The sequence below is a fragment of the Xiphophorus hellerii genome, chromosome 8, assembly GCF_003331165.1.
Source record: "Xiphophorus hellerii strain 12219 chromosome 8, Xiphophorus_hellerii-4.1, whole genome shotgun sequence".
Taxonomy (NCBI): domain Eukaryota; kingdom Metazoa; phylum Chordata; class Actinopteri; order Cyprinodontiformes; family Poeciliidae; genus Xiphophorus; species Xiphophorus hellerii.
Genome location: NC_045679.1, coordinates 23023007 through 23050656, shown reverse-complemented (window position 1 = coordinate 23050656; position 27650 = coordinate 23023007). Strand labels below are relative to the sequence as shown.

The 27650-nt window shown below is 41.2% G+C and overlaps 2 protein-coding genes across 4 annotated transcripts; one reads left to right on the top strand and one right to left on the bottom strand.

Annotated features, from left to right (window-relative positions):
• Positions 1-8346: 8346 nt before the first annotated feature.
• On the bottom strand, positions 8347-12425 carry fbp1b (fructose-1,6-bisphosphatase 1b). Its single transcript, XM_032568912.1, has 8 exons — positions 12182-12425; positions 11601-11763; positions 11427-11519; positions 9687-9827; positions 9430-9567; positions 9195-9314; positions 8899-9088; positions 8347-8794 (listed from the first exon to the last, which is right to left on the bottom strand). Exons 1-7 carry the CDS (start codon positions 12349-12351, stop codon positions 8900-8902), a joined length of 1014 nt encoding a protein of 337 aa, XP_032424803.1. The 5' UTR covers positions 12352-12425; the 3' UTR covers positions 8347-8794; position 8899.
• A 2903-nt stretch (positions 12426-15328) lies between these two features.
• LOC116724868 (KN motif and ankyrin repeat domain-containing protein 1-like) lies at positions 15329-27454 on the top strand. 3 transcript variants are annotated; one of them, XR_004340289.1, is made up of 11 exons: positions 15329-15451; positions 15645-18143; positions 19513-19644; positions 22338-22446; positions 22559-22714; positions 22830-22917; positions 23158-23377; positions 25067-25209; positions 25795-26081; positions 26203-26298; positions 26961-27454. XR_004340289.1 is itself a non-coding variant. In XM_032570641.1 (11 exons), exons 2-11 carry the CDS (start codon positions 15734-15736, stop codon positions 27024-27026), a joined length of 3618 nt encoding a protein of 1205 aa, XP_032426532.1. In that variant the 5' UTR covers positions 15329-15451; positions 15645-15733; the 3' UTR covers positions 27027-27454. The 3 variants fall into 3 exon arrangements, 2 of the variants coding, with proteins under 2 accessions (XP_032426532.1, XP_032426531.1); XM_032570641.1 differs by having other exon boundaries at positions 23161-23377; positions 25795-25995; XM_032570640.1 differs by having other exon boundaries at positions 25795-25995.
• The last annotated feature ends 196 nt before the right edge of the window (positions 27455-27650 follow it).

Genomic DNA, 27650 nt, shown 5'->3' with positions numbered 1-27650 from the left:
GGTTTTCCTCAAGCTTTGGTCTGAGTTTAGAAGCCCTCCTGAACTTGTTAATAATCTAAAGCGGGGGCACAAAGTGGCACAAATGTCCGAACTAATCTATACCTGTCTCAGTTGTTCAGCTCTGTTTATTCACTCCATTAAACAAATCCCACGATAAACTTACAACACACCGCTGTATGTCGTTTGTCATGCTTGAGTTTAAACATCAGACATTTTGCCACAGCTATCACCAAAGCAACCCACTTTTTTTTTTATCAAGCAGTTTAGCTTCCGGCACAATCCACGTCTTTATCACACTAGAGAAGTTTGATTGTGATAAACAGTTTATGGGTTTATTAAGATCCCCTCCAGAGAGGCTTTGCGACACCACAGGAAAACAACTTTTACTTTGACAAACTGGATATAATGAGAGAATGAGAATAAACTGCTTTTTTTTTTTTTTCAGGACTTTCCGCAAAAAATTTGAAGATTTCCTCAACTTGCTTTCAGAAGCTCTAAACAATATGAAATATTGTTCTTCTGGTCATCACTAATTTGAGTGGTTAATTGCGGTGAATGAAGGAAAAGTGCAGTAGAGCCTGCTCAATCTGCAACAATAAAACACGACACTGGTTGTTTTACGGTAAGATAACAGCTGCCGTGTTCCTACAAATGTATGTTCACAGTGTGACAGATAATGAACAATCCCAACCGGGTCTGGGAGTAAAGAAGGAGGGAAGCTGCAGCAGCGTTGAAGAAGCAGGACCTCAAACGCAGGCGGCAATTTTAGTTTTGTTGGAAACACGAACTCTCCTCGTCAGACACTTATCCTTTCAAGAAGAAATGGCTGCTCAGGGACGGATATGTCACCGCATGCATGTCAACACAGAGAAGCCTTTGTTCACAGCACAGAGAAAGAAAATTACCGCCCAACATCCGAGAGGCCAACAGAAAGAGGGGGGAGTACGTGTTTCAGGGCTTCTTGTGATTTGTTAGCGCTTTAATCAAAAACAGGCCTAATCAAGCAGCTCTAATTTTTTTTTTTTTTCTGTTGCTCTTTTCTGTTACAAGTCGTTTTGTGACTTGTAAAACTGAGAGCGGCTCTTCCGGGGAAATGGATATGGTGTCTGCAAACATTAAAACATCTCAGCCTGGACGGTAAGCAGAAGAACCAAAATGAAAACTGTGGACAAGTTGGAAGAAGATCCTGTTTAGCTTAGCTCAGAAACTAGCAACTCGTATTAACTTTTCCTGAAAAGCTCATTTTGGACCAGAGTTCCCAAAGGTTTCTGTTTGGGAATCGCGTTTTCATGACTTTGTGTTTGCATTTGAAGAAAAAAACAGAGCACAATTTCTTTCACCCGTTCGGCCCGTTTGTGCTTACGGGCCGAACGACAGTTCAGATTACCCACCCTTTTTGGAGTCCTTAGAGGGGGTACTGGAGAGTGCTCCTCCTGGGGACTCCCTTGTTCTGCTGGGGGACTTCAACGCTCACGTGGGCAATGACAGTGAGACCTGGAGGGGCGTGGTTGGGAGGAACGGCCCGCCCGACCTGAACTCGAGCGGTGTTCTGTTGCTGGACTTCTGTGCTCGCCATGGATTGTCCATAACGAACACCATGTTCAAGCATAAGGGTGTCCATATGTGCACTTGGCACCAGGACACCCTAGGCCGCAGTTCGATGATCGACTTTGTCATCGTTTCATCGGATCTGCGGCCGTATGTCTTGGACACTCGGGTGAAGAGAGGTGCGGAGCTGTCTACTGACCACTACCTGGTGGTGAGTTGGCTCCGGTGGTGGGGGCGAAAGCCGGTCAGACCTGGCAGGCCCAAACGTGTTGTGAGGGTCTGCTGGGAACGTCTGGCGGAATCCCCTGTGAGACGGAGCTTTAACTCCCATCTCCGGCAAAACTTCGAACACGTCCCGGGGGAGGTGGGGGACATGGAGTCTGAGTGGACCGTGTTCCGTGCCTCCATTGTCGAGGCGGCCGATCGGAGCTGTGGCCGCAAGGTTGTCGGTGCCTGTCGCGGCGGCAACCCTCGAACCCGCTGGTGGACACCTTCGGTGAGGGATGCCGTCAGGCTGAAGAAGGAGTCCTATCGGGCCTTTTTGGCCTGTGGGACTCCGGAAGCAGCTGATGGGTACCGGCGGGCGAAGCGGCATGCGGCTCGGGCGGTTGCTGAGGCAAAAACTCGGGCGTGGGAGGAGTTTGGAGAGGCCATGGAGAAAGACTTCCGTACGGCTTCGAGGCGATTCTGGTCCACCATCCGGCGTCTCAGGGGGGGGGAAGCGGTGCAGCACCAACACTGTTTATAGTGGGGATGGTGTGCTGCTGACCTCTACTCGGGACGTTGTGGGCCGGTGGGCAGAGTACTTCGAAGACCTCCTCAATCCCACCAACATGCCTTCCATTGAGGAAGCGGAGCCTGGGGACTCTGGGTTGGGCTCTCCAATCTCTGGGGGCGAGGTCGCCGAGGTGGTTAAAAAGCTCCTCGGTGGCAAGGCCCCGGGGGTGGATGAGATCCGCCCGGAGTTCCTTAAGGCTCTGGATGTTGTAGGGTTGTGTTGGTTGACGCGACTCTGCAATGTCGCATGGACATCGGGGGCAGTTCCCCTGGATTGGCAGACTGGGGTGGTGGTCCCCCTGTTCAAAAAGGGGGACCGGAGGGTGTGCTCCAATTATAGAGGGGTCACACTCTTAAGCCTCCCTGTCCTGCCCCAAGTGGAGGAGTTTAAGTATCTCGGGATCTTGTTCACGAATGGGGGAAGAAGGGAGCGGGAGATCGACAGGCGGATTGGCGCAGCGTCTGCTGTCAAGCGGGCGCTGTACCGGTCCGTCGTGGTGAAGAGAGAGCTGAGCCAAAAAGCGAGGCTCTCGATTTACCGGTCGATCTACGTTCCCACTCTCATCTATGGTCATGAGCTTTGGGTCATGACCGAAAGAACGAGATCGCGGATACAAGCGGCCGAAATGGGTTTTCTCCGTAGGGTGGCTGGGCTCTCCCTTAGAGATAGGGTGAGAAGCTCAGTCATCCGGGAGGGACTCAGAGTAGAGCCGCTGCTCCTTCACATCGAGAGGAGCCAGTTGAGGTGGCTCGGGCATCTGGTCAGGATGCCTCCTGGACGCCTCCCTGGTGAGGCGTTCCGGGCACGTCCCACCGGGAGGAGGCCCCGGGGAAGACCCAGGACACGCTGGAGGGACTATGTCTCTCGGCTGGCCTGGGAACGCCTCGGGATTCCCCCGGAGGAGCTAGAAGAAGTGGCTGGGGAGAGGGAAGTCTGGGCCTCCCTTCTGAAGCTGCTACCCCCGCGACCCGACCTCGGATAAGCGGAAGAAGATGGATGGATGGATGGATGGAATTTCTTTCACAAGACGAGACATCCCTGAATCACAACAGCTTCTAATAAAGAAAAGCAAAACCGAAAAAAGAAACTCATCAAGATGTTACGTTTTATCCCAACAACAAATAAAGAATGCAAAAAAAAAAGAAAACGAAAGGACACACACACACATATACACATATATATATATTATATATATTTGTTTACTTTTGAGCATTTCTGTCTATTTTAAATATGTACTTCATCTTTTGTACTGGCTTACATTTTTAATTTGCCGTTCTAACACTAATAGGTTTACAGCAGATTTGGTGGTCTAACCTCGCAACAAGAAATTCTATTCTTTGTAATCTTTTCAAGATTTACATTATCATTGCAGATTTTTGCTTTTGTAGTTTTGCTTTGTCTTTCAAATGACACAAACTTGGGTTTTATCCAAGACTGATAAGTTCATTTATATCAAAATGCTTATTGATTTCATGTCTTTTCTCTGTGGTCACCTCCAAAACCAGCTACCAATCCATCCCAAACACTCGTAAACGTCCAACAAAACAAACGTCAATACATTTGGCGCTCATTGATATACATCTTAAACACTTTCAGGCCTAAATCTGAGCTGTGAGGAACCCCTCATACCGAGTCTCCAATTAATGTTGACTCATTTGTCTGTTAGTCAGCATCTCCACATGCAGATGGATAACGCCAGCTGAGGTGCTTTCCCTGATATTTCCCAGAGTAACACTTCTTGGCGTTGCAAATAGGAAATATGTGTCACCACAAAAACGCCATGCTGCAGACATGTTCCAAAAGGACGGTGCCGTAAGTAATTCGCAAAACTAATTACTAAGAGCGTTGACCCCGAAACAACATTCTTTTAAGAAAAAAGAAGAAAAGATCCAACCATAAACAAGTAAAACATATCGAGGAGCATCATTTGGTATCCCGTATTTTAGCTGACATGGGAGAAGCCTGTAGTTTAATGGCTAGCCTGTCTTCAGAGACGGTAACCACATGTATGCATTTATCCAAACATGCTGCCTAAGGCAAAAACTCTGGCTGCGACAGGGACAGCGTGTCTCAGGGCTCGAGTTCATGATGGCAGGCAGTGGGCGGCAGTTTGGGGAGATAAATATGTTTTTTTAAACGGGCATGAGAAAGGAAAGGAAAGGAGTTACCAAAACTGAATTAGTTCAATTTTGACAACGAAGTAAACAGAAACAGGAACGTGACAACTTGGAACTTGAAAGTGTAGCTTAAAAAAAAAAAAAAACCCATCCATCCATCCGTCCATTTTCTAACACCCTTGTCCCTAGTGGGGTCGGGAGGTGCTGGTGTCTATCTCCAGCTAACGTTCCGGGTGAGAGGCGGGGTTCACCCTGGACAGGTCGCCAGTCTGGCGCAGGGCAACACAGAGACAGACAGGACAAAACCACACACTCACACCTAGGAAGAATTTAGAGAGATCAATTAACCTGACACTCATGTTTTTGGACTGTGGGAGGAAGCCGGTGTACCCTGAGAGAACCCACCATGCACAGGGAGAACATGCAAACTCTGCAGAAAGACCCCGGGCTGAGAATCGAACCCAGGACCTTCTTGCTGCAAGGCAACAGCTCTACTAACTATAAAAGAAACATGCAGTCTTAGCTTGTCATTTATTGCAGAATCCCAGTCTTGAAGAAAACATTCAAATGTCATATCATGTTGAGTTTTTTCATGCTACACGTCATGTTAGAGCAGGAAACCACTCTGCATATTCTCAGTGCGCGACAGATTTACGCAGGTTTTTGGACGCACACGGAGATTTAACGTAAGCATTTCGAAATATTTTAAATTCCTTCTCAGTTGGATCAAACAAATCCACCAGTTTGGGTTCAAGTATGAGACAATGACATCATGCCGCATTCAAACATTAGCCACGTTTTTTGCTTTTTTTTCTTAGATTGGGGAGTACTTGTATTGTCTTTTGTCAAATACATAATAGGATCGCATCTTTTTTTCCAATTTTCTCATTCCCCTGATAAATTTTTCTGCCATAAAGACGAGTTACGTGACAACAGGTACAAACGTGGATACTTTCTGGCTGAAAGGTTACGGAAATATTTAGATTAGCAGCTAGCTCGGTGTCTGGGTGGTCTGGGAGAACCAGAGTTTACGTCTTAGTCAAATAAAAGGTTTCAAGGTCTGTGTTATGTCACGGTGCGGCTCTGTCAAACAAAAGAAAACCAGATCTAAAATGCAGAATCATAACGTTAGCTTCAGATGAGTAACTTAAGAAAACACAGCTATCGACACGAAAGCTATGCGGGTTTCTGAAGAGGCCGCAGAGAATGAATGTTTAGGTGAAAATTAGTCAGTGCTGCTTTTTTTAACCAGACAAAGAGATACTGAAAAGCAACGCACATTGTAAATAGCTAAAGTTCAGTCGGTTTGGATGGAGCGAGTCAGAAACAGAAGTTTTCAAGACTTGCCACAAATTCTCAGTTGGACTTCATTCTCGGCTTTGACTCGGTCAGAGAAACTTCGCTCAAAAGGTCGTTGACACAGGTCTTTTGAAGCATCGCCTTGTGTTTTAGCTCTTCACAGCATGAGGCTGACACTACTGTCTGGTTTACATGCAGGCCAAAACGTTCAGCTTTGGTTTTGTTTGACCCTCAGTGTTTCGTGAGATTAGATTAGGTTACAATTTTGTTGCCAGACACTGATTTGAACATTTTCTCAGCAATTTTTTTTTCCTTTCTGCTCTCTCTGCTTGTGCACTTTCATGTGTTTCTTCAGTAATTTCCTCTAACAAATCTCTGAGGCCTTCATTAAAAAAACAGAAAAAGAAAACTTTAGTTGGAATAAGTTCAACTTATTCCCCCCCCCCCACTTTGCAATGATGGACTTCCACATTACACTATAAAATCCCAGCAAAAGACACTAAGGGTTCGCTTTGTTGGTTCCTGCTTGCAGACATATTATGTTTTGGCATCATCACCACTGAGTGTCGAGTAACAAAAGAAAAGAAAACTGGTATTGGAGATGGGGAAGGGCTGTCGGTGTTGCAGAGCGACGCCTTGCAGACGCAGCACAGACGCTCCGCCGTTACGCTCTTCATCAGAGTGTAAAGCAAACAGAGCCTGCTGGGACACGGGCTGAGCATCAGTCAGACAGTGTGGGAATACGAAATGAAATGACAGGTACTGACATGACGCTGACCGGGGCAGTGTTGCTTTAGCGAGATTCGCAATTACAGCAAAGTTATTGCACACAAGCCACTGGAAAACGGCAAAGACAATGAAATAAGATGCTAATAGATGGCTGTGATATTCCCTGAACTTATTCCAACTAAAGTTTAAATGAGTAAAACAAGGTTTTTTTGTTTTTTACATGCAGTTAAATTATTCTTCAAACATTAAAAAAAATGACTAGCCATCAATTTGTGGACATTTCTTCATATGGAATGTCCTAATGTTTACACTTGATTATATGTAAATAAACGGTTTATCCTGAGTAAAAAACATTGAAGCCCAGTTGGAGTTGAAGTCTAAATCGAGGCTTTAGATTTATTTCATTTTTTCCCCCTAAAAAAACAAAAAACAATCAGGTGATTATTCTTCATGCTCCGCATCCCAGCAGACATAAAAGCACACGCAAGCAGGCCACAGTCAGTAGCAAGGGAAAAGCAAACTTGTCTTTCGCTTCTCTTGTAAATATAAATATTGACTCCACACCCTATAATCATACAGAGTCTGAGGGAAATTGAAATAAACAAGGGTGTCTGAAATTGTGTGTGTGTGTGTGTGTCTCCTGGGCTCTGCGGCTCCAAAGCGCTGACACTGACAAAGACGTTTTTAAAAAAAAATAACATTTTAAAAAAAATGGAAGTGGCTTCGTTTTCAAAAGAAGGGGGTGGAGGGAGGGGAAAAACGGACTCCTTTCACTGTGCCGGAGCTGCATTAATTATTCTGTAGTCTGCGTGTCTCCAGAAACACATGGTTCTTTCAGAACTATGGAGCTTCCTGTCTCCAATTAACAGTGGACATGTATGTTCAACTGACATAAACTCTCACATGAGTCATTCTGCTTAATGTCACCAGAGGAATAAAAACAAGGATTAGGCTGTTTTTGCATTTCGGTGTAATTTCCAGTCATTAATGTGTTTTATGTGGAAAAAACCTATCATATGGATTCTCCCCCCCCCCCGTATTTTTGGAAGCTAAAAGCGCAGCCTGCTGCAAAGCAAAGTCTGCATCTGCAGGCTTTGCTGTTCTGTTCTATGCTCCGTAAATGAGCTCGATTGATTAAAGGGGTCTTTTGAGTCAACACTGAGTTTTGTGTTGCTGTTTATCCGGGTAGGTCTTTTATGAGTCATCAACGGTCTCATGGCAACACTCAGAAATGCTTTTATTTTCAAGAGCTCATCAGGCCGTTTCTGGTTTCCCAAAGTCATTAGCAGTGTGATGGATTCTGAACTACAAAATGAACTCGTGTCACAGAAATGTGCAACTTTAGTTTGAAAAATAAAAACATTTAAGTTTTTTTGGGGGGGTATTTATGAAAATGATCACGTCTGAATTTTGATTAATTGGCACATATTGTTCTATCCATAATAAAAGAGTTACCTGCCATTAGAGTGATGAGATGTTGTTCAGATGTTCATTTTTAATGAAGAAAAAAGAAGATAAACAAAAAAAACAGTCTTTCATAGCATAAATTAGTGTTCTATTATTCTGCAATGTTCTAGATATTGACAAAAAAAAAGGTTTTTTGATTTTAAGTTATTAAAAAAAATATGACTCGCATCTTTAAATACTGCCTATTCAACACTGGATCCTTTCCCCATGGGCACAAAGTGGGGTATTTCATACATATTTTTATACAAATTTCATAAAAATTGCATTTTTTGCTACAAGACCGTATTTATTTTACATCATAGCACAACAGCCAGGTTTATGTCAGAGAAAATTAGTGTTCACGTCTGTGAAGAGGAGCAGATGTTTCCCTGTGACGATCACCAAACCACTTTTTCAAGTATCTGTTGCTTTTTTTTTTTTTTTTTACAGTATGTAAACATGTATTAACATTTCTTTTTCCCTCAACAAAAGTCAGAGTATTCTCAAATGTACAGTGACTTACAGGCGTATTCTTACAGCTTGGAACTTTGTCACGTTTATTCACAGTATAACTACAAATTTTAACGTATTCTATTAGGACAGATTGAAGGGACTGTAAACGGACAGACGGATAACTTGTCGTTACTTACACAACGTTCAGTACAAAGAAACTACACCTAGGAAACTCGGTGATATGTGATTGTTTTATTTAAAAAAATACAGGGTAACTTCTCTGAGAACAGCAAACTGCAACACCAGTGGGAAGGGTTTGGTTTCTTTATCAGTGCAGCCCAGGGATTGGGTAACAACAAAACAGATGTTTTGTATCTTGGTTGTTTTATCAGCCTTGACATGAGTTATGACCACTGGAGGGAACCTGACAAAGAACAGAGAGGCGAGGAAAGAGATTTGAGCAATGTGACGGTGATCTCGTTGACGTCTGCTCCATGGTTTTCTGAGTGTTGGTAAAGGAGTGAGTACCTCATTTGTTATGCTTCTTGTAGATGGAAAGATACTCTTGCACATCGTCAGGGGAGCCCAAGACGACAGGGACCCTCTGGTGGATGTTGGTGGGCTGGATGTCCAGAACGTTCTCTGACCCGGTAGTGGCCTTGCCTCCTGCCTGCTCCATGATGAAGGCCATGGGGTTGCATTCATACAGCAGCCTCAGCTGAACAAAAAAGACGAGACAATTGGCTTTGCTTGGATTTTTAATCAATTTAACAAGGACTACCTGAAGAAGATGATTTTTGCTTTCAGAATCTCTGCTTCCTCACCTTGCCCTTTGGACTCTTATCGTTAGCAGGGTATAGGAAGATCCCGCCGTACACCAGCGTTCGGTGAACATCTGCCACCATTGAGCCAATATATCTGCTGCCGTACGGTGCAGAACCGTCCTGGATACAAGATTCACAGAGTTCAAACTTTGTATCTGTTACAAATATAAATATATCTCATCGGTTTATGATTACCAGAGTCTCATTGGGTGTGCTGTGCTTGCATTGGCTTTACCTCGGGGTGTTTCTTCTTGTGAAGGTACTCCGTCACGTCCGGATAGAAATGCTGTGCATACCCTTCGTTCAAACTGTAGATTTTACCCTTCTTCTTGATTTTCACGTCTCGATCTACCAAAATAAACTCGCCGATTGCCTGAAGAGAAGCGTCGTTAAAAAAAACAACATTTTAGTGTTGGGTGCAGTCGTCCAATCTTCGTCTAAGCTGGAGGAAGTCGAGGAACAGCAAAGAGGCAGTTAGATCTCAGGTCTTACGGGGTCCAGCATGAAGCCGTTCACGCCCTGCCCAGTGGAGATGACCATCATGGTGGCGCTGCCGTACAGGGCGTAACCAGCTGCTACGATGTTTCTGCCGGGCTGTAGGGCATCCTGCTCACATGGCTCGCCAGCTGTGGTCTGTGGAAAATGGGGGGTAATTTTCAAAAAATGGCGCTGAGACGTGGGAAAACCAATACGACTTAATGAACACGTACGTTGTTCTGGACATTTCGGCAAATCTAGGCTTTTGTTTCATTTTCCGAGGAAAATTTCAAAGGCTGACGGGATGTAAAACCATTACAATTTCAAATTAGACAAAGTCAAGCCTCATTCCTATAGTATAAACTGAAGGTTCTGTCAACCTTGTCTGTAAAATCGCCACAGTTATGTTGCTAAAGCCGTGGAGCATGTACTTCATTTAATTCTGTGTTTTAATTACCTGTTAAGTCAAAACATGGATCTGTGAAACAACACATCAAACCTAAATTAATCAAGTTTCAGGCTCGAAAATCTGTGGAATTAGCTAAGTAATGTCCTCCATGACACTGTTAGTTAGCACTACAAAGTAATAACAATGTATTTATCTGCATTTTATGCTCTTAGAATATTTATAATTGTTAATCAGGACCATAAACAGACATAAGTGTTAGAAGAGCATGTAAACCCTTATATGAAAGTAAACCGCATAGTGAACAAGGAAAAAAGAACGTAAAATCTGTTTAAATGACCATTTGTTTTTCTTTCCATCCAGCTTCAGTTGTTTTTTCTTTTTTATTTGACTCATAAACTCCGCAAGGCAACAAGTGGGTCACTACTGTTAATGAAATGACTTTATAGCACAAGGCTATAAAGTCCTAAGCTGTAATTTTTAACATTCCTATAACACCATCTACTCCCAAGAAAGAGCAATATTCTACAGGGGAATAATGAAATCCATGTTATATGTAGGTGAAAAGACAGATCAATATCAACAATGCATATTTACCATATTTACATATGGTTTTCATTTCTTTTTACATATAAAAATCGGAGAAGCGTTACATGCATTTGTTTTCTCTTCCCTTTACTTTAATAGCCCTTAAAAATCCAGTGCAAGCAATTGCCTTAAGAAGTCACCGAATTAGAAAGCAGTCTATTAGTGTTCACAAATGCTCTCCATCAAATCAGAACGGTAACATTGATACCGAGATAAAATTGCACACAGCTGGACTGCTAACTTACAAGATGACGTTTACAGGCAATTAACGGCCACTGATTTTATCAAGACGTGCCAGAGTAAGAGAGGTTGAATATAATAAACGCACGGCACAATTTTTTAGTTGCAAAAAAAATATTTCAAAATGAATAAGCAATATAATTTTTCTCTCACCTCACAGTTATGCACCAGATTGTGTTGACTTGTCAGGTAAAAATTGCCAATGATCCTCACTGATGTTTGGGGTTGTAATATTTACTGTACGTCAATGGTTTTATAGTTCTTTGGGAAAGAATAACAGCAACAGCTGAACCGTTTACCTTATTCTACCACAAGGAGGCGCTACAAGACCAACATTGAACAGTATGTGGAGCAGTCCATGTGTTCCCGCTGTGTGCGAGCATCAATTGCTGTTTTTAGATGCAAGCGTGTCTAAAACATGTCTTTAAAAAAGGCCCACAACTGCATTTTCTTGCATCTTTTTGCAAACAATAATGACATAATATATTTCCATGTATTTCTAATTAAACAGGGTCATTGACCTTTTTGTAGATGGCAAAGATTGTCCCAATGGAGACAAGACAGTCGATGTTGGAAGACCCATCCAGTGGGTCAAAGCAGACGATGTACTTTCCCTTCATAAAGACAGGAAAAACTGTTATCATTATTAAGAGGAGGTCAACGAAATCTTCTGACAAACATAACTACACGCATACTCTCTTATCTGGCTCCACTATGATGGCTTTCTCGTCTTCCTCTGAGACCAGGACGCAGGAGGTGAAGGATGACTTGATCATGTTGATCACCAGGTCGTTGGACAGGACGTCCAGCTTCTTCACCTGGTCGCCCGTCACGTTGGTGCTTCCAGCGATCCCATATCTGCACACGGAGAAAAGAGGAGTTATCTTTACAGCAAAAGCTGAATTTTTACATCAATAAATCAAATATTGATTGTGATGTAATGATGGAAACAAAGCAAAACACAACAAAATATTTTGCAGTAATGAGTTAGGATAATCCATTATGTCCTCAACCTCTGAACTCAGGGGTTGTGTACGGCATGTTTAGAGTTTGAACTTGTCCCCTGACCAAAGGTAAACTGCATGCTGACTTTCATGTTGACCCTCCTATCAGAGAAAACTAAAACAATGTTTAAATATGCTCTCATATTGACTAAAACCAGTTCATTGGACACATAACTGCAATTAAAATCGCAAAAATGTAAGAGTTTACAAGAAATGAATGCACATTTTTGCAATACTTTATTGCTTTGAATAAAATACTGAGTGCTACTCACAGGTTAGCAAGCCCAGCCTTCCTGACTGCAGAGGAAATAGCTTTGACAGCGGTGCAGATGGAGTTCAGCAGGGTTGTCAGTTCTCCCGTTCCTTGGGCCTTCCTGCCTTGCTCCAGAACAAACCTGGTGAGGGTCACCACGTTGGTGTCGAAAGCTCCTCTATCGGACATTCTGCTGGCTGGCTGGCCTGCTGGGACTGCGACCTAATGCTCAAAGGGGCCGAGGAAAGAGTGTGTCCAGCGTTAAAAGTGGACTCTAGAGCAAAGATAGGAGATGTTGGAGGGGCGTGCAGCTCTTCCAGCCAATCACAAGTGACATGTCTAACAGGTAGAGGTTGATTTCATCAACACTGTGATTGTGTGTCTGAAAGAGCAAAGTCCAAAGGTAGTGGACGTGTTTTTTTTAAAGCAGCTCTTGTAGATATTGAACAGTTAAAAGAGTGTTTTGCCAATAAAGCACACATTTAGATTCAAACTAAATGATTCAAACTTTCAAACTTAGATTCAAACTTATCAAATAAGTTGATATGATATGTTTTGACAGTAACTGAATGTATACCCACAGGCATCCCAAAGTCAGCACTTTTCTCAATCAGCCTTGCAAAACTGCTTAATGTTGCTTTTCACAGCATGATCCCGAAAAAGTCTAAAGTTCGAGGTGCATTTGGGAAAGAATGGTTTCTCGGTGTGCAGATTATCGGCTTACTGAACCGTCTATTTGCAATGAATAGATAAAATGGAGCAAGGATACGTCATTTGCATAGATCATAAGGTTATTTGGGTATAGGTCTTATCACAAAACAGGCGAGGAATCTGCTTTGAACTTAAGACGACCCCAGAAACGCTACCATGAGATAATGAATGACTGGTCTTTACACGATCTGGTTGAAAGTGAATTTGTAGAAGGGATTTTAATAAACTTAACAAGCAAAAATAAATGTAGAAATCAATCTTTAAAAAGAATAAGATAAAAGCAGGACAAATTTTAAAGCTGGTCAAATTTGCAAATTGAAAAAAAAAAAAAAATCCCACAAAAAACACCATACTTAAATGCTAAAAACAAAAGAAAAAAAAAAAGCATTTCCAAAACTTGTCCACACGATGTCGCTGTTCATCGTGGAACGTAACTGTGCTACAAGTGAATAAATGGGGTAAAAATAAATAAAGAAATAATATTTAAATAATATATCATATGCTACTATAATAATAATTATTATTGCTGTTGTTGTTTATTTATTTGTTTACTCCAGGCCCCTTCAATAAATTTGAATAACAATGAAAAGTCCTTTGAGTTTAGTTATTCAATTCACGAAAGGAAACACACCTCATATATTAATTACAGACAGACTGATGAGTTCAAACTATTAATTTTAAAAAAAATTATCATTTTCTTACAGCTAATAAAAACACATTTGTCTATTTTCACACAAATGAAAACTGCGCCTTGATTAAAATAATGCTTAATACCTGCTTAATTGTTATCTTCCAAGGTGCTCTTAATCTGACAAAAGAGCTTCATCAACTATTTATTTTCTAATCAGACTAGAAGATTAACATAGAATTGGATTTTATTTTTGGGAATTTTAATTTTCCCCATCGTACAGATGACCATATCGTCTCACAACAGAACTATAAAGATAATACATGCTTTGTAATCAAAGATGAGAACAGAACTGATGAATATTTCACTACGACCATCGCTCATCACATGAAATGCTTCCCTGCCAGCAGCGCCTTGTCGTCTGCGCAGGCGCAGCGACTGACCTATCCGCTTGGGGAGAGAACTTTGTTAAGGTGAGGGTTAGTGGGCAAAAACATAGGTGAAAAGACGAAATGTGACAACGTAGGGGTGGCCTCCGCACACTGACGCCGCTGTTTGACTTTTCTTGGGTACTGAGTTATTTAAAAACTGGAGTTTTATGGTCTGCTTCACACTAATGAGCTGCGAGCTTCCATTCTGTGCTCCTGCTGCCACGCAGGTGAGTTTTAAAGGTACCAAGCTTCACTGAGAACTCTAATTTTAAGTGGTTGTCCTTCCATGGTTTAAACGTTTTTCTAGCTGACAAGTATTTCTGAAGGGAAATTTTAAATAATAGAAACACAGACTTGCATGCAAAAGAAATGACAAATGAAAGGAAATACAAAGTTACCTAGTTACCCGACCATAAAGGCTGGTTCTGTCAGTATTTGCCTTTTTTTTTATGCTGGCTAACATTTATGTGCCACACCTCTCACCCAATGAACCCTATGCCCACTTATTATTATTATTAATTAATTCACATTAGTTCCTTGTTTTACATTTTTAGAAATGCTGCTATATTCCCTGCAGTCTTTGACTAAGTATTTAACGAAAGCAAGAATATACATAAAGGGGAGACATCCTTTAGTCCTCTAAATGCTGAGAACAGCAGCTGCTTACTGATGAGAAATTGATATGGAAGTTGTGCCATGAGTCTTAGCCTATTCCTCAGAGGAGTTTTGCAGAATTAGCTATCATGTAGCCTAGCCAGGTATTGCATTACCTCTATGCAAGCATTGTACAGTCAGCTGTTATTGAACCTGGGCTTGGAGAGAGAAAGTGGACACAAAAGTGAGGCAGTGAGAGAAAGGACTAATAACTGTGATGTAAAGCAAAGTGTGTGTACCGTTTCTTTCTTTGTACAGTATTTACATGCAGATGTTGGATTGGACGTAAACGGACATTATGGCTCAAAACAATTATATCCTGAGAAATGTGCCAGGTAACTATTGATTTTCTATTATTGAAGTGTTACAGTTCGTAATCATTTCTGAATGATTTGTACATGTCTATGTGTTTCATAGGTGTTCAGGTATTACATTACAGATTTGTATTCTGAGCTTACAAGAATTTGAAATCCTCTGGTTTGAGGCAACATTTGCAAATTAAACACAAATGCAATAAGTTGCAAATGTATTGTTTCAAGTAGTTGCTCTACTTTTTGTTTACTCACTGTCTAAAATAATTGGGGGATGTCTGTGGCTTAAAAACTTGCCAAGACAGAGAATGGCTGGGCATTTAGAGGGAGAGTTTTTGCAGTAATTATAGAGTGGATTCAGGCTATGAAAAGAGACATAGCATTTTGGAAAGGAATGGCTGCTCAAAACAGCGCCTGTGTGAGCGGAAAGTCTTCCTGTGTCCCTCCTCCTCTGGTGGGATAGGCTAAAGGAGATTATGGTCAAAAGCAGTTCATGGTGGAAGTAGGCTTTTGACTTGCGTAGCAATGTCCATACAGGAGCACATCGTGCTGAGGTAAGGACAAAGGTGTATTTTTGCTTTGTAATGTGTAGTTTTTAGTAAATTTTGAACCAAATACAAAAAATTTAATGTATGTACTGTTTACTTAGATGTTTATCCCATAAACTTGTGTTCCTTCAGTTTTATTTGTTTTTAGAAATGTATTTACACGTTTCTGAAAAGTAAAGCTCGACTCTTGGCCCAACAGGTCAAAAGAGCAAAGACTGTATTCCTGAATACCAGGGAACTGAATCCCATTATCCGTTGGACTTGGGTGGCATCCAAAACATTATCACTATGAAGCGCCTAAGCCTTAAAAGAAGGCCCAGAGGGGTTCTCAACGATGTGGAAAAGACACAGAGTGGTGCTTCAAGTGGCCCGGTGCATTCTGCCGAGTCCCTGTCATTGCCTGGCAACGATGGCACGAGATTACTGGGCATGTCTTCTTCGGCCAAAGGTCGACCTCCGTTACCTCCGCCACATAGTTCCTTACTGGATGACAGACGTTCCAAGGGTGGAGGTCCGGGCAACTCTCAGAGACACGCAGAACCAAAACCTCAACAAACTGAGAGAAACGCAGCTTCACAAAGACCAAGCCCTGGCGTAGAACAGACAGTCTTGGAGACTCATAAAAACATAAGCCAATCTCCCCCTCAACCCCTTCCCCGTCGCCGACTAGCTAGTTTTGGAGGCATAAGCCCTTCTGGGTCACACTCACCCTTCACAGGGCTGGGTGCATATAATCAGAACAACAATGGCAACAAGCCTGATGATGACATGAGTGCCCACCTTACCTCATCCCTCGGAAGTAGAGGCAGCACCGGGTGCCTGACGTTGAGCCCACAGAGTTCTGGCAGAAATACTCCAGTTACAAGCCTTGGGTCTATGCACCTACAACATGTCCGTGATCAGATGGTGGTAGCTCTAAAAAAGCTAAAGGAGTTGGAGGAGCAGGTGAAAATCATTCCTATTCTTCAAGTCAAAATATCTGTCCTTCAGGAAGAAAAGAGGCAGCTGGTCTCTCAGCTGAGTGACAGCAAGAGTTTAAACGACATGACCTGGAAAACATGTCTTGGAGAAGATGGGATTGACTTTGAGAATAAACGGCACACTGAAACAGAGTCCAAAGGCACCAATGAAAATGTTTATACTGACTTTAGAGAGTTCAGGGACCTCACTGAAGAGATGCAGGCATTGGAAAGAACCATCAAAGGAGGACATATGCTTTCATGGCAAGAAAAAGGGCATAGTCTATTGCACAAAAATACTACTACCTCTATTGGCATTAAAACTGACATTGATACGAAAATGGCTTCATCTAAAACCTCAAAAGAGAACAAATCTGTGCACACAGACCAAGTAGAAACCAGATCCATTGCAACAGAAGTGACTGAAGTCAGTCTTGGAATTCACACAAAACATGAAGCAGAGCTTGAAGCCCAGCAACTACTAAATGCTGCCTTAAAGGAGAGGATTTCCCAGTTAGAAACCGAGTTAAGAGAATCAGCTCTTCAGACAGAGTTGACCCGTCTAAAACTGGAACTTCAGGCAGCAGGAGCAAGGAACCGTGTCGACAAGACCTGCTTTGCTAAGCCGCACACTGCAAGTGTAGGCACAACAGCAAGACCGTTCACTCAAAGTCAGGGAGTTGGCAATCATAAAGAGTTTCAAGATGCCAGCACTGGTGAAGCAACAGAAACAAAAACTGTGGGGGTATCTTGCAAGCCTAAAATGACGGATATTTGTACAGGCCTGGATGTTCCCATGAGCCACTGGGAGATTAGGGAGAGAGTGGAGACCAGTGAAAAAGCCGTTGGGATACAAGTTTTCACAAGCACAGTGGGAGTTGGGACAGACATAAAACTATCTGATGCCGAAAGCAACACAGAGCTACCACTAGAAAAGCTAGTGTTTCAGAAAGAAAAAGTGAAGTGTCATTCTGTGGCTTGTGGGGCCTACTCTGTTGACTTGACTATTTGCGAGTCAAAGGAAATGATTTCCCAAGGTATTACCACAGATTCAATCAGAAGAGTCGATCAGGGAATACTGGCATCGCCCCAAACGGCTTCCCAGCGTACCAATACAGTATCCAGTTCAGTGTCTCGCTTCACCAACACCAGTCAAACCTTCAGCAATGACTCCAGCACAAACACACTTCTCAGCAAGCATGACAAGCACACCAACACCAGCCACACGTTCACTCGGACCATATCAGTTGGCAGTGGGGTTGGAGGGATTATTTGCACAACGGAAACCCGCACAGTTGGTGTAAATACAGCAAATTCAGAGTGTTATTCAAAACTACCACCAGACACAGTGAACAAGGCAACCAGAGACTGTGGTGTTGGGTTAACAAACATTTATGAGAATTTCCTTGTGGGACTAAAAACACGCAACATGGCCTCCGGACCATCTCACATTCCTGACCCTATCAAGACAAGGAGCATAGGTGTAGGCGACGGTAGGATACGGGATTTTTCTACGTCATCTTGCGCACCTAAGCCAAAGTTCCAGCAGTCTTCACAATTTCAGTGGGATCACGAACTGAACCATTACATAGAGAAGATGCACAGGCTCTTAAAGGAGAATGGAGACCTTCTCACAGGGTACCAAAGTGACCATTACCCCAGCTCCAAACCACTGAGCAATTTCAAAAGTATGACAGAAGGAGAGGCAGTTATACATCGATTCACCTCTCATCCAACAGGTAAAACGATAGAGGCTCCAATTTATTGCTTAACATATTTCTTTTATGTATGTAGTATGTGTTGGTAATTGTTCTGGTACATATTAAAAAAAACAACTCTCAAGAGCGTACACACTTTTGTTAAAAGTTCACTTGACACTTTTTGATTTATGTCACCATTCAATCTTCTTTCGTTGGAGTTTATCAGCCTGCCACACCTTAACTTGGTTATGTCTTTCTAATCTACTTTAGAAAGGTTTTGTTGTGAGGACAACTCTTGTCCACAGATTATCTTCGAATGATCCTGTAAGAGTTCTCAGATTTAGTTCTGAACTTTGGCATTTGAAAACCTTTATTCTCTTGCGATGAAGCTATTCTCTTGCTTCGGACTCATCGAGAAACGTGATTATGCTGATCATTACCATTTTTTTTTTACTTTGTGTATCATCAAAAATATGTTGCACAGAGCTGAAAACCCTTAACAGAACAAAAAGTAGAAATTTTTCCCTGTTTAAACCACAACACGTCATCCCACCAGGTATTAAAAGATTTTATAGGCTGGGTGTTTTCTGTGGAAGAAAATGCTGCTGTTTTCCTTCTGTAATTTCAATCTTATTGTGGAGAAAACAGAAGATTACATGCTGAACAAAATCAATACTCATTGGAAAATGTCACTGCTGCTGTCAGACTTCCTGACCAGTTTCCATCTGGTGTTTTCAGCAATTCTGGATAAAACACTGTGATTCTAGCTTTTTACCAGTATTGAGGAATATCTTTACATCACTATATAGTACAAGGCCGAATAACTTTATACCCTTCTTCTGACTGATGCCTTTTTAGGAATTTATTAGATTTTTGTGTAAAATCCTACAAGGACAGGTAAGCTGTATTTTATGTGCATTAGATTTGTCCTGTTCCATGTTTACTTGTGTTCTGGCATTTGCTTCTTTTTTTTTAACATTGTTTCTTTTTCATTTCTATTTTGTCATTCTAAATTGCCTTACATGTACAGCAATGTGGGCCACTTATGTTTTGAAATATCCTTACAAATAAATTTCACTCTGAGATGTAAGATCCAGAAGACAAAATACTGAAATTACATTAAAATGTATTTCGAGAAGGTACTATTTTAATTGTGTGCACACTTATAGAACCAGATTATTGCACATTTTTTATGTTATTTGTCCCTCCTAGCAACTCTTTGTCTGTTGTGTCACCTTATGTTTTTAAGTTACTTATCATAATCTTATTTTTTTACATCTGGAATTTGACAGGGGTGCGTACACTTTTGAGAGCCCCTCTAAAAAACCCTAATATGTAAAATGCATTGTTTATCAGTCGTGTCATTTTGATGCTAATCTTTCCTCTTGTTTTCTCTACTGTAACACAGATTTGCTTTCCCCATCTCAGCCTTTAAATGTCTCCAAAGAACACTCAGAAGTCTCCCAACAAGATGGTAATGCATCAGAGGTGAAGAAAATGATAAAAATGTTAGAGCAACAAGCAGCCTCCGCAGTTCAAGGCAAGCAGAGTTCTTTCTGTTTACGTATATCCTACACTGGGTGTCCCAGGTTTATCTCCTTTAGAAACTCTCTCAATGTCCAATGCTAATGAGTCAGGCTTAAAGATTTTTCACAGTGCAGTATAAAGCTGTTTAAAGATCCGGGAATGTGGCTCCCTTTGGTTTGGCCTGTGGCATGCACTTGCAATGTTTGGAATGATATTTGGTTTTGGAATCCATCATGTCCCACATAGCAGTTTGTGGCTTTGGATCTAAAATTAAAAGGGCTTCGTAGGAGGAACTGGTGTCTGGAAATGCTTTCTCTCTTTTCTTGACGTGGAAGAATTTTAGCGATTACATGACACCGAGACTGACTGAGTTTGTTTTGTAATGCATGATTATTAGAAGTGTAGACCTAAACAAAATCTCAGAAGATCCAGATCAATAAAGCACATACCTATGAGAATTTAGCAGCTTTTGACACATTGCATTTATAGATTTCAATGGACCTTATGAGGGGATTTATGAGGTAGACCATCACAACGTATGGAAGAAAAACAAAAAAACTGTTTTCAAATTATTTTCCATACAACAATCTAAGGAGTGTCACATTCATATACTGTAGGTTAAATCTCCATTAGTGTGATATGCTTTAAAAAATCTGGTTCATCCAAATGGGTTCAATGCTCAGGCTTTGAACGTCTCGTAGAGCATTTTTCAATCCATCATTGGTCATTCACCTAAACAGACATCTACAGAAGATTTCTGCCAAGTTCTAATTGTAGTTTCAATATAATCCACGTAGCAGGTAAAATAAACATGTGGAACAATGTGCTCTTCTCAAATTAAACCCAAAAATGAACTTTTTGGCTTACCTTAAAAAAAAAATCCCATCTGTGTGAGAAAACTAAGTATGCACCCCGAACACACCGTCGCTCTGGTCATTAATGTTAGTAGCAGTGTCATGCTGATGCACCACATCCAATCTCACTGAATCTGAACTGTTTAGGCGAAAAATTCAGACTCTACTGGTGCAAAGCTGACCAAAATTGCAGCCAAAAATGTGGCTGATGCATGCCACATTTTTAGATTCAGATTTTTATTTGAAAAAATGGTTAAAAATTTATCATTTTTTGTTTTTGTTGTTTGTTTTTGGTCAATCATATACATCTCTTATAAATAGTGAGTTAGAGGTTATCGACAAAAAATGGAAAGAGATGAAATACTTTACAAGGAGCTGCAAATGACGAATGAAATACAAACCTTGCTGTGATATTTGATAATAAACCTACAACAAACATGTCAAAGATGTTCTTTTTTGGTTTTAGACCGCCTATATTAAAAGAGAAAATGTACAGCATATGTTGTGGTACACGATTTTCTCTCACCGTCTAAATAAAGTGAAGTGTTCATTAGGGCTGTTGTAAACAAATATTTTAGTAATCGAGTAATCTATCGATTATTCTTACGATTAATCGAGTAATCGGATTAAAAAAAAATAAAGTAATACAGTGGTAAATCTAACATAACAGCAATATTTCTACCGCATATCAACATCAGTCCAATTTTTCACAGCTGAGCTTCCCTAACAGTTACCTTTCCGTAGTTTAGCAAATTAACTCATAACAATAATAGCTCACAAAGATCTGAAATTATATTCAATTCAATAATAAAGAGGCAGGCTCACAAATACGCTTATAAAAAATGTCTATTCTCCAGCTTTTGGTTTATGCATTCATCTTCAGTCAGTTTAATAGATGAACTCTCACCTTGCCCAAACATTTACAGCTTCTGTGTTTATGTTAGCGACGGGATTTGACAACTTTGTTCGTCACACACAGAAACTCATCTACCAGCTACTTGCCGCCACGATGATTTCCGCCACCCATTTGTTGAGACCGGGACGATATGAAATGTATTTTTCCGGTTCTTCCGTAAAGGTACACTTATATTAATCATCTATTGCACAGCCGCCTGCAGTGTTCAGTCTATCCGCTCACCTGGATAAATACACCTGCAGCTCTTCCCCGCTGTTCGCTCTGAATCGCCACCAGGCAGCAGCTCCGGGAGGAGAAAAGCTGCCGTACTCCAGGCATCGTGCCAGTCATTTTAAGGATGTTAATTGGTACCCCAAAAAACGACAAAAGATCCAGACATTATCATCAATCAATAAAATTCTCCCAGGCCGAACTTGAAAACTGGACGTTATGCTGCTAACACTTAGCTTTCGTCAACAACTCAGGCGGAAGTGAGAGCTCCGCGCAACGCAAGTAATAATCCGGCCGGAACACGGTGCGCTAAATAACAAAATGGAATTTAATGAAGCTTCGAGGCAGATAAATTTTCCTCAAGGAATTTTAATAATCGAGGTACTCGAATCATTCGAGGAATCGTTTCAGCCCTAGTGTTCATTCACATTTTGGTGGTCTCAGTCAGGTAAAGCAGCTGACTCATGTTTAGAAAATAAAATTCTCTTATTCTGTCGCACAAAGCACAGTATGACACATATTACATTACATAAGAGAGATGTAAACTAACATTATTTAAAATGTTTGCACTTTACCAACAGACAGGCTTAAGGCTGTTGTTATTTTCTTCTTGGATGAAACCTTTTGGGGAGTTTGAATGGAGATAAACTGCTTTTGTATGTGAGCAATGGACGTTCAAGAATGCAGTTAAATCCTAAGAGTGAAGGCCTGTGTTTTTACTTCCAGACAGGTCAGCTAATGCCTCTAAGCCATGGTCTGCCATGAAGAAACAGGGTGCTGACCAGTGCCACAGCAGCAACAGGAAAAGCATGAAATTTATGAAGGTGTCTGCAGGGTAAGTTTTTAACTTCCAGGAAGGTTTTACAGCTGGAGTCCTCAAACGGTGGTGATGAATTAATTCAGTCTTAGGTGTACTTTAGCTTTTACGCATCACCTTGGTTCGATAGATTGGAGCCGACATCCGCTTTCGAGCACGAGGAAAGAGAAGGGAGAGGAAGCGACACCTTTGGAAAGGTTTCCCAAGATGGATGGCAAGCAAAAAAAGGAAAAGATGGCTCCAACAAAGGATCAAAAGGCAGTTTGAAATTGTCTAGACAACACAGGTAATGGAGAAAGTATCTGTGTGAGTTTCTACAGCCAACAACAACATAAAACACCATCAGCTTGATTTTTATGTGAAATGTTCTTCTGACCAAAACCAACTTTGCTATTTTTCAGATGCAATCTAAGTGAAAGGATGTTTTCTGCGTGCCAAGATTTAAAGATGCACCTGAGCGAGCCCCCGGCCACGTCCAGCAGAGAATTGGTATGTTGTTCAAGAGGAGAGATTCATCAGCGCATCTGAAGTTTTTCTCAAATGCCTCTTTTAATCTCCTCTTTCCACATCCATCAGTTCTTTTGGCCTCTTGTCTGGTTTGTCTCAGTCGCATGCCAACCAAATGTCACTTTTTGATCCAAAATCTGGTTTGCTCTGCGAAACAAATCCTGAAAGTGTTCAGACATATGTTGGTTATTTTCCTAAGTCTTCCTCTTTCCTCCCTTGCAGCAGGATTGCCTGCGCTCGCTCCAGCAAGAGTGGTTCTCCGTTTCCAGCCAGAAGTCGGCCGCTCCTGACACAGTAGGGGAGTACTTGTCCGCGTTCCGGATGATTTCACCCTCAGTGTTGCAACACGTAGTCAACATGGCTGATGGCAATGGAAACACAGCGCTACACTACAGCGTGTCTCACTCCAACTTTGGTGTGGTCAAGAAATTGCTTGATGCAGGTACATAAATGTTTCCTTTAAAAGCTAACCTCAGCAATGAATCCATATTTTCACTACATGGCTGAACGTTTACAGGCGTATTATAGTATGTGAATTTCAACCATTTTAATCCTCCTTTTCAGTACAAAGCTACTCGGATATGTACTAATTCTTATATGGTTTACTTCATAATTTGGATAATTTGGATAGCAAAACTTTGTTTACAACTGAAGTGTATAGAAAATGAATTGCTTTTTCTTATCTTAAATTGTGGCATGTCTCTGTGCTTATTTTCCTTTGCTTTGATAACTGCAAAAAGGAAATCCAGTGCGGTCAATTGATCATTCAAAGCGCCGCTCAATATACCAAGGAAACAGCCTAGTTAGAGTCCAGACCCAAATCAAGTTCAACATCTGTGGTATAAACCAATAATCGCTGTTCACAAACACACTCCGACTAATCTGTCATAATCTCAGGAGACATGCAGCTGTAATGGTGATCAACATTTTTTTCCTTTTAAGTATTAAATCAGGGGGACTGAATGCATAGCCGTGCCAAACTTTTCAGTTTTTTGCGAATCGTGTTTCTGCCATTTCACAAATATGTAGAACTTTGTGTTTGCCTATCGTGAAATAGAAAAAATGCACAAATACGTGGAAGGTGAAGGTTCTAATGTGACAAAATATGAGAGAGTTGAGGTGGTATTAATAATTCTGCAAGTTGTTGTGTAGAAGTTGCACTCCGGACTCCAAATCCTGTTTTTCCATGAAATTTATGTCCCATTTCATAAGCGATTTCTTAACTTCTGCATAGAGTGGTATAAATCGTCTTCTATTTTTGCCCTGATTGACTTTTTGACTGACTTGCTAAGAAACTCAAAGGCCATACAACTCAAGGCGAGGCCATTCAGGGCCTCTGCAGTGTAAGTGGAAGTGGAAAACAGATTTACAACCTTGCTGCTGCAGGTTGCAAAAGCCAATCAATTTGAGACAAGCAAGTGCGGAGCATAAATATATTAAGAACTAATTATTTTTCAATGTCACATGCAGGCATCAATCATGCTCCTGAGTGAGCATAATTATTATGTTTCTCGGAAAAGGCTGGCAGTGAAATATCAACCGTCCGTCACTGGCAAACATCCAGACCTTCACGAAATGCGAGAAGCTGGGATGTGTCAAGGTCGTTTGATGCTTCATATTATCAACTTATCTTTAGCAAACTGTTTTGTCACACTGCAGCCGCGTTGTTGTTGTTGTTTTGTTTAGCTTTTCTGCTGTGTCTATAAATTATTGCTTGTAGTAGATGTTATGAAAATGGTTATACATGCATACACCGCCAAAAAACCCCACAAAATCTCACAATGTGTTTCTGGTCTAGTTTCTACTGCAAACATCTTAGTATCCTTAAAATGGAACATAACTAACTTGTAACTTTTCAGCAAGATACGGGAGCTTGTTTTAAGGCGGTAATTCCTTAATATTACAATAATGAAAAAGCACCGGCAGATAATTTCACTTGTAACAATATAACGTTATAACGTTTTGTTATAAGTGAAATAATCTGCCAGTGTAACAGCATATTACCGTCTACTTAGATTTCACACTTTTTCTTGCTGCATTTTGAAACTTGATTGAGTCAGAGTATTGTAGCATATTTCTGCTGCTGGTTACTTTAACTTTAAAAAAATAAATACAAATGTTCTCACCACAGAGGTGTGCAACGTGAATCAGCAGAACGCAGCGGGTTACACTCCCGTGATGCTGGCTGCGCTCGCCGCCGTGGAGCGTCCTGACGACATGAGGGTGGTGGAGCAGCTCTTCTCTAAGGGAGACGTCAACGCCAAGGCCACCCAGGTCGGCTCCGGACTAATTCAAAGAGTCTGATAAAGATTTAGAATTACAATCAAATGTGCTTTTTTGTGGGGTGGGGGGTGTTAATTAATTATTGTTTAATTACATTATAAAAAATTTAAAACAAGAAACACTGAATATTTTTTAGATTGTATGTCTTGTCCCCGCATCTACATTTTATTGACACTGTTTACTAGAATTTCTCTTTTAAAGTTGCTTTATTGCAATCCTTTCAGTTTGTTTTAGCCTTTCACTTAGCAGCAAAATTATCTGTAGTCAAAATTAGTTTACTCTTCTAAAGAAGCTTTAGTTTACTCACTATTTAGATATATATGAAAGTATTCATATCCAAAAAAACGGTGTTTAATTGGAATTTTGTTACAGATCCAACACAAAGTAATTTTACAGATTAAATTCTAATCATTCATTTTAGCCTCTCTAACTTAAATAACTGAACTTTAACTCCCCCTAAATAAAATCCAGTGCGACCAAATGCCCTCAGAGTTCAGCTCAATATTAAAAGGCCGTTTCTCTTCATTCACTGCCATCATAAACACAACTCTGTGAGTGGGACCCCTCTCTCTGCAGGCCGGTCAGACGGCTCTCATGCTAGCTGTGAGCCACGGCAGGCTGGACATGGTTCGGGCTCTCCTGGCGCAGGGGGCAGAGGTCAACATCCAGGACGACGAGGGCTCCACGGCGCTGATGTGCGCCAGCGAGCACGGCCACGCCGACATCGTCAAACTGCTGCTGGCGCAGCCCGACTGCGATGCCACCCTGACTGACAGCGTGAGTCATTTCCTCCAACAGCTGCTGTCAGCACGCTGGCTTCACGCTGAGAAGAAGAAGGTTCCCACAAATCCTGTTAAAGTGACGCAAATGTGACGGAATTCTACTGATTTTTTTTTATTTTTATTTTTTTATTTTTGTTAGGCAAAAAATTGACAACTCTGTATTTTAAAACATTATAACTTGAGTTTTTCTCTGGCCCAACAGGATGACAGCTCGGCCCTGTCCGTTGCTTTAGAAGCTGGTCACAACGACATTGCCGTCCTGCTTTACGCCCACGCCAACTTCTCCCGATGCACAGCGGTAAGCCGAGATGTTAACAAATGTACTCAAAACTAAACAGCAGGGAAATACGACCCAAATCCACTTTTTGCGCCCAAATGCAACGTCCCATTTGAAATCTTTTCACCCCCGCTTCCATACATGGTGCTAATTCTGATACGTATCCAATATTTTTCAAAGCGTCTGCAATCTGAGCAGTCATGTCGTTTTTTATCTGGCTTTTGTGTCACCGACGTGCGTCATGATTTTGCACCAGAAGAAACCAGACGCAGTAAATCTCACAATGGCTGAAAAATTATGATTATGAACTTATGAAAGAAGTCAGTGTCACATCACAATCCCACCGCTCTTAGCTCCGACTACATCCAGACAGACTTCCCTACAGAAACGCCAGTCGGCCCTCCACAAAAGGCCGTCGCTATTAGTCGTGCTTTCTTTTTATTAGCTTCCTTCAGGTTGTTGTGATCTTGTGACAACACTGTCGGCCCTCATTTCTGAATAAATTTTAAAATCCATAAACGGCTCCATCCATCATTAATGCCGTAAACAATGCGCCGCTGTGTGATGTCAGCGTGGATGCGGGTCGCTTTGGGGACAGAAACCTGCTGTGTGTGGTTAATGTGTGAGCTCATCTGTTTTTTTTCTCAACATAATTTGCTTGTATTTGTGGATCATGTCTACAGGGAGCAGCTCGACACAGCGGCAGGTTTCCCTCGTCCTCAGGAGGATGGAGCATCTTCGAAACCTGAAGGGATTTTCATAATTTTTACTCTTAAAGCCCGAGCAACAAACCAACAGTGTTTTGTTTTTTTTAAATCTATTGGCACATTGATATATATATATTTTTGACTGTGGATATTTGCACTACTTATCAGCATGGCAACGTAGTTAACAATTTGTCACAATAGATTAGATCAGTTTCAATCAATATGATTAAGTATTTGTATTTTCTTTTTAGAAAATATTTACTTTAACATAATGCAACTTTTATCGGATGGCATGAAATTATTTAAAGCATTTGTTATCACATACTAAAATTAGCATCTTTTCCTATTCTCATATTATTTAAACATGATACCAGAGCCACATGATTATAAGTTATACATTTGTTGTTGTTGTTTAAAATGTAATTTTGTGTTTCATTTGTTATATTATTAAATCTATAACACGAATTTTGGAAAGCAGAAGGTTGTGCTTTTGTTCTGTTTTTGTTTTGAAAATGTGGCTGCAGGAACGGATGAGCCGTCTCCTTGTTCTTTTTTCTTGCATAATTAATTATGTTCGATTTCTGCAGCTTACTGATGTCTCAAGTTTTTCTTTTTGTCTTTTACTAAACCATCTACTTTTATTTTGTTTGTTTGTTTGACATGGTT